Source organism: Globicephala melas, chromosome 11, assembly GCF_963455315.2.
Source record: "Globicephala melas chromosome 11, mGloMel1.2, whole genome shotgun sequence".
NCBI lineage: Eukaryota > Metazoa > Chordata > Mammalia > Artiodactyla > Delphinidae > Globicephala > Globicephala melas.
The window spans coordinates 70984925-70998240 of record NC_083324.2 but is presented as its reverse complement, the minus strand read 5'-3'; the positions used below and the strand labels follow the sequence as shown (position 1 = coordinate 70998240).

The window sequence follows — 13316 nt, the reverse complement described above, 5'->3', positions numbered from 1 at the left end:
TTCTGGGGATATAACATACATCACGGTGACTACTGGAAACAATACTGTAATGTATATCTGAAAGTCTCTGAGAGAGAAAATCTTAAAAGTTCTTACCACACACACACACACACAAAGGTAACTATATGAAATTATGCATGTGTTAACTATATGGTGATCATTTCACAATATATACATATGTCAAATCATCACAATGGGTACCCTAAACTCACACAGTGGTATATGTCACTTATAGCTCAACAAAGCTATAAAAAATAAACCTAATTACCTCCCCCCAAAATTTTTTCAAAAAATAAATAAAATTAAAAGTCTAGGGCTTCCCTGGTGGCGCAGTGGTTGAGGGTCCGCCTGCCGATGCAGGGGACGCAGGTTTGTGCCCCAGTCCGGGAGGATCCCACATACCACGGAGCGGCTGGGCCCGTGAGCCATGGCCGCTGGGCCTGCGCGTCCGGAGCCTGTGCTCCGCAACGGGAGAGGCCACAGCAGTGAGAGGCCCACGTACCGCAAAAAAAAAAAAGTCTATTGACAAGGGGCTTCCCTGGTGGCGCAGTGGTTGAGAATCTGCCTGCCAATGCAGGGCACACGGGTTCGAGCCCTGGTATGGGACGATCCCACATGCCGCGGAGCAACTGGGCCCGTGAGCCACAATTACTGAGCCTGCGCGTCTGCAGCCTGTGCTCCGCAACAAGAGAGGCCGCGATAGTGAGAGGCCCGCGCACCGCGATGAAGAGTGGCCCCCGCTTGCCACAACTAGAGAAAGCCCTCGCACAGAAACGAAGACCCAACACAGCCATAAATAAATAAATTTAAAAATTCACGACATATGTCAATATTAAAAAAAAAGTCTATTGACAAGAGAAGGAGAAAAGAGCATCCGCTTGGGTAGATGAAAGGACAAAAGGAAAATTGTTTTAAGCTGAGGGAACTGGCTTGCTCAGAGGTGATGCCAAAGAAGAGGCATTAAAGATCACAAAGAATGAGAGGTTGGAAGTGGCTCGAGGCCCTAGGAAATGGGAGGGACACAGTTCAGGTGGAGGGCTTGGCTTCGAAGAAGAAGGACAAGAGGCAAAGGGGTGGATCTTCACGGAGAAGTCATTAGTGAGATGGAGGCAAGGTGAGGTTCACATCTATGGCCTTTTTTTCTCAGAGAAGAGTAGGTAAGGTCATCTGCTGACAGGCAGTGCAGGTCTTGGAAGAGTGATGTAAATTTCTGAAGATTTTGTAGGGAATGCATGAGGGGCAACAGAAGTCAAGCCTCCAGACTCTTCGACAGAAGCTGCTCTATGGGGATTCCTGCCTTCTGAGGGCCAGGCTCTCCACACCAGCTTCTCTCCTCTGGCCTGAGGGTCAGGCTCTCCACACCAGCTTCTCTCCTCTGGCCTGACCCAAACCCAGCTCCTTCCCCTGAGTCAGTCTAGACTGCTGCCTGGAAGGTTCTTCACTCTCCAAGTATTTGCTGAACATACACACCACGAGCCCCATTTTCTCCGGGCAACACGCTCTCCCTCTTCCCACAGGGTTTCCAAACCTTCCCCCCACCTTTGCAGACACCCCCACCCCTTTCGCCCCCACCCACTGTCTACTTTACAGAGCACACAGTCACCATCAGACTCATCTGCCAACTACCAAACATGCAAATTTACCTACAGCTGCACCCTCTGCTGCTGATACACCATTTTAAAACTGCCGTTGAACTTAGGGGGTCTTGACCAACATTTAAAAATACAATAAGAAGAATAGAAAACAGCATCTATTGTACATCCTAAGAGTATTTACTGTTTCTTAAAGCTTCTGTTTCAATTATGATGCATCTGTTACTATGAGTTGAGGTCAAAAAGTTTGTGTGGGCTTCCCTGGTGGCGCAGTGGTTGAGCGTCCGCCTGCCGACGCAGGGGACACGGGTTCGTGCCCCGGTCTGCGAAGATCCCACAGGCTGCGGAGCGGCTAGGCCCGTGAGCCATGGCCGCTGAGCCTTCGCATCCGGAGCCTGTGCTCCGCAACGGAAGAGGCCACAACAGTGAGAGGCCCGCATACCACAAAAAAAAAAAAAAAAAAAAAAAAAGTCTGTGTATGTTTGAAAACTTTCACAATAAAAAGTTAAAACAACACTGCCATGGAGAAAGCTGTCCTTCCCTCCATCTACGGCTAATCCTCACACCTGTGTTTTGGGCCCCATCCCCTCCAGGACCCTTATATTATGGACCTTATGTCTTCTTTCTCTGTAAAAAACAAAAACACCTCACTGGCCTCCTCATACCCCCCATTTATTCCCTGTTCCTCCCTCACAGTCAAACTTCTCCAAAGAGTTATCTGGGTTCAGCATCAACTCCATACCCTGCTCCCACCCCTTCGTCTCACCCCTTCGGTGTGCCTCCTGCCCACAGCACTCCTGGGACACGGCTCTCCGCAAAGTCACCAGTGACCCCTGAGCCCACACATCTAGAAGACACTTTCCAGTGTTCATGACTCCTTGTTCATTCCTGCTCTTTCTTCCAGCCTGGGCTCAACCCCTCCCCCTCCCTCCTGAAGGCTTCACTGACCTCCCAACAAGGTCAAACCTCCCACTAGGGGCACTCACTGTTCCTCTGTCCTTCCTAACAGTTGTCAATTGTTGCTGTTACAATTTTACATGTTTTTGTAATTATCTGCCCAGATTAGGCCCCCTCAAGGAGGAAGGGGACTCTGCCTATCTTGATGCCCCTTGGCAGCCCAAGAGCCTCCTGGGCTCAGCGCCGGGCACAGTGCTTAATAAACTGATGTTAGATAAATAATCGGCACCAGCCCCTGTGCCAGGCATTACGTGTAAAATGATGAAAAACGTCCCAGAAAGTGAAGGGTGTTGAGGGGGAGGAGAAAGCCAGGGGCAGAGGTGGAAATAAGGGGCAGCTCCTGTCCTGCTTCCCAGACCAATCTGGGGCCTTTTGCAGAACAGCACATGCCTTCACGGCTGACACGTTTCACTGTCTTTGTGTCAGAAAAGTCAGCAACTCAGGTAGGAAAATTTGCTTAATAGTTCATACTTGACACGCAGAACTCTTAATGAATCCTTTTAAACCACTACATGTTCAATATTTGCCGAAAGATGAATAGGGGACACCTCCTTCTGGCATCGAGCTACTAAAAAACAGGACCTGGATCTTTTCATTTGCCCAGGTGTGGCTGGCATGTCCCACCTGCACAGGGTTCCTGTAAACTCCAGAGAACACAAAAGGCCTCATTCTTTGCTGTCTAACCACACCCAAAGACTATTTTATTGTGTTACACGCTTTCACTACTTGGTTATTGATTTCCTATCACTATATCACTATAGATATATAGTGATATATCTATATATCTATATATCAGGCATATCACTATACAAATATTCACTTAAAGACTTTAAAAGACCAAATAAATATGACAAGTATTTAAAATTAGAAACATAGTACCGAGATGCAACCAGCAAAATCCAGACTGTGGGAAACTCTATTAAACAAATGACCGTTGTTTTTTTTTTTCCAGCAAAACACTTGGGAGATGGGGGAAGGATTTAAAAGTGATTAAAGAGACACATTAACTAGGCACGTTGTATAGAACTTGTTTGGCTCCTTAATCAAATATAGTAACTTTTAAAAAAGGAAATTATAGGGCTTCCCTGGTGGCGCAGTAGTTGAGAGTCCGCCTGCCGATGCAGGGGACGCGGGTTCGTGCCCCGGTCCAGGAAGATCCCACATGCCGCGGAGCGGCTAGGCCCGTGAGCCACGGCCGCTGAGCCTGAGCGTCCGGAGCCTGTGCTCCGCAACGGGAGAGACCACAACAGTGAGAGGCCCGCGTACCACAAAATAAATAAATAAAAAAGGAAATTATAGGATAATCAGAGAAATGTGAATATAGCCTGAAACTCTGATGATAATGAGGAAATAATCAGCACTTTTTTGGAGTGTGGTAATGGTATTGCAGCTATGTTTTTAAAAGATAGTCTTGATCTTTTTGAGATACATATTGAAATATTTATGGTTTGTAAAATATCAAATAATATAAGGTTTGGGATTTGCTGTAAAATAATCAGAGTGAGGTGGGGTGGGGAAGGTCTAGGGTTGTAGAAGGAACAAGCCTGCCAGTGGGGAATTGTTGAAGTTGGTACACATAACACTCTGCTCTCCACTTTTAAATTTTCAAAAAGTTAAAAAAGAAATCTAACGAACAAACTGAACCATTAAAGTATCTAAATTTTTGTTAAATAATTTTTAAAGTCTGGAACACCTTAGAATTCTTTCACTTTCCAAGATGTCTACAATAGAGCAGTGCTTTGATTCACAAGCTCTGTAAAGTATCTTTGAAAGTGGGATTCAGCACTCACTGGCTGCTTGCCTTTTGCCACATTTCTACTGTAATGTATCACCCTCTTTCCTTCCATCAGAACAGGCAAATACAGTCTGGCAATGCCTTCCTACTGCTTTTGAAATGCAACTTTAAACCCATGTCTTGACCACCTACCTTGGCCTGCAGTTGTGCTGGGGTCTGTCAAGAACTGTCAAACCAATGCTTCATGATGACCATACTCCTGATCCCTGTCCATTCCCAATGGGGTCTCACATCAGTCTTTGAAGGTGCCTCCCACACACTGGGTCTGCAGGGTAGCCTGTCCATTCTTGTCCTTTACTGCTCCCTTCCCATAAAAGTTTGAACTAGCCAACTTAAAATATTCGGAAACTTCCAAAGTCTACTGGACTCTATGCCAAAACCTCTTGTTGGGCAGAAATGAAGTTCTTGAGAGGGTTAACGATCTTCCATTCCACTTCTGATACAGACAACACTACCCCCTACCCATAGGTTCACTATAGCTAATTCAAAAATGTTGCCTAACTCCAGCTGCAACTCTCAAGTCCAATAAACTTTGTTTGGCTACAGACTTTCTTAACTTGAGTAGGACAGATTGAACTGCTGAAAAATTTAAGGGAGGCAGGTCAGATTTTTTTCCCTAGCAAAAATAAATCTTCTCTAAACCTTCCTTGGGTAAATCAACACTTTATAAAATAAAGCATCTACTGCATTCCCCCGGACTACCCAAAGACAAGATAACCAGTTATATTTCATTCACCAGCCTTGGAACCATACCTCATAAAAAACCAAAAGCCTCCATCTATCTCGCCCATGAAACAAAGAGAACAAAAACTTAGAATATATACTACAAGCGCAAGCACAGGATTTTTTTTAGCAACCCCGTTTCCATCAGGTGCACGTCTACCCACACAAACACACAATAACCCTCACCCCACCCCCCCGTGGAATTTGCCAGTGTGACTTGTGCTGACTTTCAGCGGAGAAAGACAGGAATTTATGTTTAGTTGTGGTTTTGGCTTTCAATGGGAAGGAAAGGAAGAGTGTGGGGCGTGAAAAACTGGAAATGAGTCTTAATTCTCTTGTTTCCTCCCATCCTTCTCTGCATCAAAATGCAGGTATATCATTGAAATTTCAAATGTGTTTCTCGGGCAGTTAAATACCCCGACGGAGTCTGGTAACAGGGGGTGGAGATAAAGGTGAAACCGAAGATTGGAAGGGTGGGCCGGGTCAGAGGCCCCGGCGCTCGGCCGGGTTGCACCGAGCATGCGAGGTCGCCCCGCGCCTGCTGCCGGCCGCGCCCTGATTCTGGCCTGGCCAGCTGTCCTGGGTTTTGCCAGCGACTGCGCCGTCCGGGGTGCCCACTCACACCTCTGGCTGGTCCTGACTTTAGGCTAGGTTCATTCACTTCCGGTGACAAATCCCTCCCACCACTTCTAGAAATAATGTAACATTTCCCCCATCACTTTCCTAACAACCGACTGCCCCTCAGACAGCAGCCGAGTCCGGGTCCGGGGTCTCACCCCGGCGAGACCAGCAGCGCCCAGCTGCGGAGGGAGTGACGGCCAAGGTCGGGGGTGGGGGGAGGGCGTGGGAGGAAGAGGAAGGAGGTGTGGAATCTCACCTCCCCCGCCCCCACCCCTCCGACTGCAGTAATTGGCCAAAAAAATAAGCCGTTTTTAGACTTCCCCAGGGCCCCCTGAACCTGGTTGCAGTGAGGAACCCAGTCTCTCCCATTCCGGTGCCCCTCGCCTTCTCCCGGCCCCGTAAGTGACTGCGGGAATCCTGGAGCCCCAGGCCACGCGGAACTGCAGCGGCGGGGGTGGGGTGGGGTGGTAGGATGAGGGTTTAGGGGCGGCAGGAATGGGTGGGAGGAAGGGGTGGTGGAAGGGAGAAGGAGAAAAACAGAGGCATGCAAAAGGCTCCGTAGCTGTTCCAGCTGCCGCTTCCTCCGGCGCGGGCCGGGCGGTGTAATATTCCCCCCCCTCCATCTTTCTCACCACTACCTGTCCCACCCACCCACCACAGGCACACATTCCCCCCACCAGTAGCGGATCTGCAGCCTGTAAGGGGGTAGTAGGAAGGAGCTGGGGGGAGGGGGAGGCCTGCGAGTTTCTAACCTTGTTCTTATAAACAAACCCACATGTGCAGCTGCCGCTGCTGCAACTCACCCCACAATCCCGGATATAAGTCCTGCCCCTTTAAGAGGAAAAAAAGCTTCCCCCGCCTGCCTTCCACCCTACCCATCCACAAGGACCTTTGTCTCCCCACCCACTCTGTCAGTCGGCCCCGCCCCATGTCCCCGCCCCCTCCAACGCAGAGGAACCAATGGGTGAAGAAAATAAGGCCGGGGTCTGACGTCAGCATGTCCGGCCAATCACAGGGCGCGTTGGTGGGAGGCCTCGCGGAGGGCGCGCCGGGAGGAAGGAAAGCAGGAGAAAGGAAGCTTGAAGGCAAGATGGAGAACGCTAGTGGCTCTGCTACTGCTGTGGCGAGCAGGGACTTGGGATCCCAGAGGGGCCGGAGCCTGGTGCCTGAGCGGCTTCAGAGTCGAGAACATGAGCGGCAACTGGAGGTGGAAAGGCGGAAGCAAAAGCGGCAGAACGAGGAGGTGGAGGAGGAGAAGAGCGACTTTTTCGCCGCCGCCTTCTCTCGGGAGCGATTGGCCGTGGAAGAGCTTCTGGAAGGCGGGGAGTCCGTCGAGCAGCTGGAGGAGGCGGCCGCTCGGCTGCAGGGGCTGCAGAAACTAGTCAACGACTCGGTTTTGTTCCTGGCCGCCTACGACTTGCGGCAGGGGCAAGAGGTGTTGGCGCGGCTGCAGGAGGCCCTGGCCAAACGTCGCCAGGAGCTGCAGCCTAAGAAGCGTTTCGCTTTCAAGACCCGCAGGAAGGATGCTGCTTCAGCCACCAAAGTAGATTCGGCTCCCGGCGCCCCGGCAGCGGAAGGCATCCTGGCCTCCCCGCCGCCCTTGAAGGAGGAGGAAGGCTTCGACTCCAGCTGGATCTGCGGCTTCTCCAATCTGCAGTCCCAAGTCGTGGAGAAGAGAGCCGAGGAGCTGCACCAGCGGGACGTCCTTTTGACCCAACTGATTAACTGCACGATCAAACTGTATGGCAATCCCAACACCCTGCGGCTGACCAAGGCTCGAGGCTGCACGCTGCTCTGCGGCCCGGTGTCCACCTCCGTGTTCCTGGAGAACTGCAATGACTGCGTGCTGGCCGTGGCCTGCCAGCAGCTCCGCGTACACACCACGAAAGACACCCGCATCTTCCTGCAGGTGACCAGCAGGGCCATCGTGGAGGACTGCACCGGGATACAGTTCGCCCCGTACACCTGGAGCTACCCGGGGATCGACAAGGACTTCGAGGGCTCTGGTTTAGACAGGAGCAAAAATAACTGGAGCGACGTTGACGATTTCAACTGGCTGGCCCGTGATGTAGCCTCCCCAAACTGGAGTATTCTTCCTGAAGAAGAGCGAAGGATCCAGTGAGACTAAGCAATTGTCACTCTTTTCTTCACTCCTACCAAATACACTCCCTTGTGGGACTGACTCCAGCTAATGGGACCCCAAAATTTCTTGTCACGCTGTCTGTTTTCATTATTTTAAGGCTTTAGATTGTGATAGGCTCCTACTTTCGATTTCCATTAAATTTGTGGCAGGTCTAGCACTTTAAAGAATTTTTGCTATTTTGGTGATGTTTCGGAGCTTTTGTTTGACGGTGATAATTTGAAGCCATAAGGGGAAGAGAGTGTGGTTTTTAATGCTTTGTGGTGTTTAAAACTTATTGCAGAATAAAATAAGCCTTCAATAAATATTTGTTTAATAAACGAATTCAGTAGGGCTAGTAGGAGCCAGTTAATGTTGAAGTAAGGTATCAAAACGTGTTCAAACTGCCATTAACCAAGAGCTTTTTTGAATTGCAGGTTTGACTTCCATACGTATTTTTCAGTGGGGCGATGGAAATATTCCTCTCTGGTCTTCAGTTACATGTTAGCTTGGGTTTTTGGCATCCAGCTAGTCTTCGACTTATTTGGATCCAAACTTTTGGCACGGACCCCAAGAGCCTCATGAGTCTTAATCACCTGTAAAGCCAAAATAGTTATAGCTGCCAATTTTTGTGCACTTAAAATGTTATCGACACCATTGTAAACACCTTGCTCATGTAAACTTATTATAAGTCCTCAAAATATTATGAGGGTAGTTTCTGTTAACTCCATTTTTCAAGTGAGGAAACAGATAAGTTGCCCAAAGGGCACACAGCCCAAGTGGCGGACTGGGATTTGAAATCGTGTAGTCTGGCTCCAGAGCCCACGTTCTTAACCTCTACTAGATATTGATTTTTGAATAGTGTTAATTGAGTTGGAAAGAAAGCTTCCAAAAGTAAAGAGGGAAAATTGCTTTTCTTAAATTCTCAGGCATAATGGCGCTCCATATCTATCATACAAAAAGAATTGAGGCGAACATCTGGCTGAGTCTTGATTTTTCCACCCATTTTGCTGTTATTCGCTACTGTTACAAATTTGGCTTTCTGCTCTATATACTACCACTCATTATTCTTAAATGGAAAGTTGTAAGATTTTCAAAAAGCTTTTCTGGGCCTAGTGGCCTTGTAACTATGGATGTGCTTTTTATTTAATAATTACCACAAGTATTAAGGTGCTTAAATATCTCAAGTATTTATGTATTTAATATTATATGTTCTCTTTTGTTCTGAAAAAGGATTTAAAGTGGCTTCTAGGATATGTGAAATGTAACAAGATAATAAAAACAAATGACAAGGAGGAACAAGGGTAGAATGACGGATTGGAAGCAGAAATGAAGCCAATAAAAAAAATGTAAGCTGCAAAGCCCTATTCCTTAGCTGGACGTGAATCCTGATGCTTTTCCCCTCAACTATTAGCTAACTTGAAAAGGGATCCTAATCAATTTCACAGTTCGCAGCATCCACAAACAAGAGGGAAAATCGTTTACTTGGGAGAGTTAATCCTTATGATAAAAAGAAACATATAATGAAATTTTCAACCATATCTTTACATTAGAAACTGACCGGTATCCTAAAGCTGTGCCCCTAGAGGCTGATAGTTTAACACAAGTGCACTTAAGAATAAACCATGCTTGATTTTTTTTTTGGTTGCCCCACCTGGCTTGCAGGATCTTAGTTCCCGACCAGGGATCCAACCTGGGACCCTTGAATTGGAAGCGCAGAGTCCTAACCACTGGACCGCCAGGGAATTCCCAACCTTTTTCTACTAAAGCTCATAATTTTACACCTGTAACTCTGCTGACCACCCGACCAGTTGTAGGCCATCCAACTAGCTCCCCCTGACTGACGTCCCTCAATATTTGAAAACATTTCCATCTTTGCTGGTCTTCTTCCTTACTAGAGGCATATCTCTTCTTGCCCAGAGATTCCTCTTACGCTCGTGCCCATCCCCTCCAACCTCCTGTGGCCTCCCTTTCCACTGGCCTTTGTTCTTTTAAGACACCAGATCCTGAGGTCCTCCACCCTACATGTCACTGAATGATTTTCCAGCTCCTTCCCTGTGTGTCAGACATCTTAAAAGAATAGCTGTGTCCACATACACCTACATTTTTCACTCTTTCAGTCTTTGTAATTTTAACTCTTCTCTGCTGAAACTGCTCTTTGATGGTATTAGTGGCCTAATCGCCAAATCTACCGGCTCCCTCCCCTCGCCCTCCTCAGCTCTTTTACTCTTGGTACAGTTTACCCTTTTTTGTTTGTTTCTTTGTTTTAGGTACAGTTTACTCATCCTTGAAGTTCTCTCTTTCCTTGGCCATAACCTTTCTCTAACCTGTTTCTCTTATGTCAGCTTCCTTCCTTTCATTGGGATTCTGATGATTTGTAGCCCTTAAATATGAGTGATGCCCAAAGTTTTGCCATTAGCTTATTTGTATTCATTCTCTCAGAGCCTCAGCTCTCAACCTATATGCATAGTCTTGTGTCTGTCCCTAGCCTCCACCCTTATTGGGCTCACCTGCCTTTCAAATTCCATATATTCTTTTTTTTTTTTTGGCCACGCCTCGCGGCTTGCAGGATCTTCTTAGTTTCCTAAGCAGGGATGGAACCTGGGCAAACAGCAGTGAAAGCACCACGTCCTAACCACTGGACTGCCAGGGAATTCCCTCAAATTCCATATATCCTTTTTTTTTTTTTTAATTTATTTGTTTATTTTTGGCTGCGTTGGGTCTTTGTTTCCGTGCGCGGGCTTTCTCTAGTTGCCGCGAGCGGGGGCTACTCTTCGTCGCGGTGTGCGGACTTCTCGTTGCGGTGGCTTCTCTTGTGGAGCATGGGCTCTAGGTGCGTGGGCTCAGTAGTTGTGGCACACGGGTTTAGTTGCTCCGCGGCATGTGGGATCTTCTCGGACCAGGGCTCAAACCCGTATCCCCTGCATTGGCAGGCGGATTCTTAACCACTTTGCCACCAGGGAAGTCCCTCCATATATTCTTAAAATCTCCATTTTCACTTCTTTCCCTCCCAAGTTCCATGTTTATTTTAAGGATGTCACTCTTCTCCAGGCACCCAATGCTTACCAGGGCCAGGCAGGTGAAGTCCATGAGTAAGGCTGCTGAGAGTAAGTCGCTAGGGAGTGGGGGACCAGATAACGTGGTAGACAAATTCAGGCATTTAAAAAACATTGGATAAGACAAGCAAAACTTTTTCTGCAGTCTGCCAACTCCAGTCTGGAGCTGGCCAACTTGTAACTAAAATAAGTGATGCCCCAAGTGATGAGTGATGCCCATATCATGTCAGCTCCTTCCCTGGAAGGTCTTGCCTGTTCATCCTGTCCTCTCAAGTCTCTCTGCCGTTTCAGGAAGATAGACCCTATATGTTTCCCGACGCTTAAACTGGGATGGATTTTTTTTTTGTTTTTTACAAAGACAACAGCAAGACAAAACAAATCTATATTAAAGTCACACCCCTGAATTAAAAGCATTGACTTAAAGTCACTTTAGTAAGTTTTTATCAAGCAAATCTAATGACAATGGTCATTGCAGTGAGGGCATATTCACCAATAAGTGTAATGACCATATATTTTCATTAAGATCAACTCTGGAAAAGCAATAAAATTGCATATTAGTCAAGCAATCAGTTTATTAAACTTCATTTATGATCAGGTATGTTAAATACAACTTAGTACAGTATTATATGAGTATTATAAAAGTGTCATTCCAGGGCTTCCCGGGTGGCGCAGTGGTTAAGAATCTGCCTGCCAATGCAGGGGACACGGGTTCGAGCCCTGGTCTGGGAAGATCCCACATTGCCACGGAGCAACTAAGCCCGTGTGCCACAACTACTGGGTCTGCACTCTAGAGCCCGCAAGCCACAACTACTGAGCCCGCATGCCACAACTACTGAAGGCCACACACCTAGAGCCCATGCTCCGCAACAAGAGAAGCCACCGCAATGAGAAGCCTGCGCACCACAACAAAGAGTAGCCCCCGCTCACCGCAACTAGAGAAAACCTGTGGACAGCAATGAAGACCCAATGCAGCCAAAAAAATAAAAAACCCATTATGTACAATATAATGCAAAATTTTTAAAAAAATTGTTACTCTAGTCTCAACTGCATAAGAATAGAAGAAATGGTCAATTATAAGTTTTAATGCTGAACTTCTGATTGCAATGCAAGAGTCATTATTTAACAAAAAAAATTTAGTTTTATTTGTGTTAATCAGGCAGAAATAAAAACAGCAAGATGTAAAGATTCAACTTTCTATGGGTAATGTTACATGGCAATACGTTTTATAAACATCATGGCAATTACTGTAGTACCACAGAAATTGGACAGCTAAATTACATTTAATTCAAATGTTTCACCACCAACTCAAAAACTTAATTGCACTATTTGACAATTTTCTTCTCTTATAAATGAGTTGGCCATTACAATTAGACGGTCAGTTATTTACTAGCTTTAAGTTTCAAGAAGGGCAGGGACAATATGACACAAAAGCCATGTTCAATTCAACTAAATAAATATCGGAGCATCCACTATGCAACTTTTCCACGTTGGGTGCTAAGAGCACAGTGGTAAACAAGGTAAGCGTGTGCTCTTCCTTGATGGAGGTTACGGCCTAGTTGAAGATCAGATGAATGAAACAACAATCATGAGAGAGAAACCCTGAGAGCTCCGATAGGGTAGTGCCCTATTATTATCAATATAACCTCTCCTGGTTAGAAGGGACCTTAAGTAAGGCTTCTATTTTAACCACCAACCCAGGGTTTGAATTCCCTGGCTGAACTCAGATCAGCGGCACTCACAGAAGGAAGTAGTTACTATTCAAAGGCCTGCTTTCCAAATTTTCAGATACTGTTACACTCGGAACTTTAAGAACTGACAAGACCAAGCAAAAAATTCAAGGCCATTTACTCACCTGGTAACCAAGCTCAGCATTCTGTGCAGGCATTTAAGTAATTTATTATATTTTGAAAAATATTTTTTAGTTGAGTACCTTTTAGTTGTGTTTATTTCACCAAGAAAGCTATACATAAACTAATTTTTAGAACTGATAACAAGGTAGACGTTTGATTCTGAGATGATAGCGCAATGGATTTTCAAAACAGATAATTCATGTACAGGTACAGAAAGATTAAAATAAAATCTCCCTCCTTCCTTTGATCCCAGTGATTCAGTTTTCTCTGGAGAGCAACCACCCTTTACCTGTTTCCTTTGTATTCTTCTGGTCTATGCATTTACAAACTTATGTGCAATATATCCTTCTATCCTCCCACCCCAGTAGAAGCACACTATGTATACGCTTGGGCACTTTGCCTTTGTCCTTAACATTATATTGGAGATCTGCCCATATAAGTATGGAGTCATCTCATTCTCTTTAACTGCTGCCTAGTGTTCTGTCATATGCAATGTGCCATACTTATTTAACCAGTCTCTAACTGATGAACATTTAGGTTGTTTCCAATCTTTAGCCAGTAGAAAAATGCTACAATGAATATCCTGATACATGAATTATTTAG

At 46.3% G+C, this 13316-nt stretch overlaps 2 protein-coding genes across 4 annotated transcripts in view; one reads left to right on the top strand and one right to left on the bottom strand.

Annotated features, from left to right (window-relative positions):
• BICRAL (BICRA like chromatin remodeling complex associated protein) overlaps window positions 1-6507 on the bottom strand; it is a 106080-nt gene extending 99573 nt beyond the window's left edge. Inside the window, exon 1 of one of the 2 annotated variants that reach the window (XM_060307418.2) lies at window positions 6492-6507. The gene's annotated coding sequence lies outside the window, so the exon portion shown is untranslated. Of the gene's footprint in view, window positions 1-4476; window positions 5201-6491 lie in introns of those variants that run through there. The other variant, XM_060307419.2, reaches the window with a different exon arrangement.
• Window positions 5793-10339, top strand: TBCC (tubulin folding cofactor C). 2 transcript variants are annotated; one of them, XM_060307420.2, is made up of 2 exons: window positions 5793-6086; window positions 6704-10332. In XM_060307420.2, exon 2 carries the CDS (start codon window positions 6779-6781, stop codon window positions 7808-7810), a length of 1032 nt encoding a protein of 343 aa, XP_060163403.1. In that variant the 5' UTR covers window positions 5793-6086; window positions 6704-6778; the 3' UTR covers window positions 7811-10332. The 2 variants fall into 2 exon arrangements, with proteins under 2 accessions (XP_060163403.1, XP_030726570.1); XM_030870710.3 differs by lacking the exon at window positions 5793-6086 and having other exon boundaries at window positions 6449-10339.
• The last annotated feature ends 2977 nt before the right edge of the window (window positions 10340-13316 follow it).

Excerpts from the sequence above, each read along its gene's own strand:
- TBCC (XM_030870710.3), top strand. The coding sequence starts at position 6,464 with ATGTGCAGCTGCCGCTGCTGCAACTCACCCCACAATCCCGGATATAAG.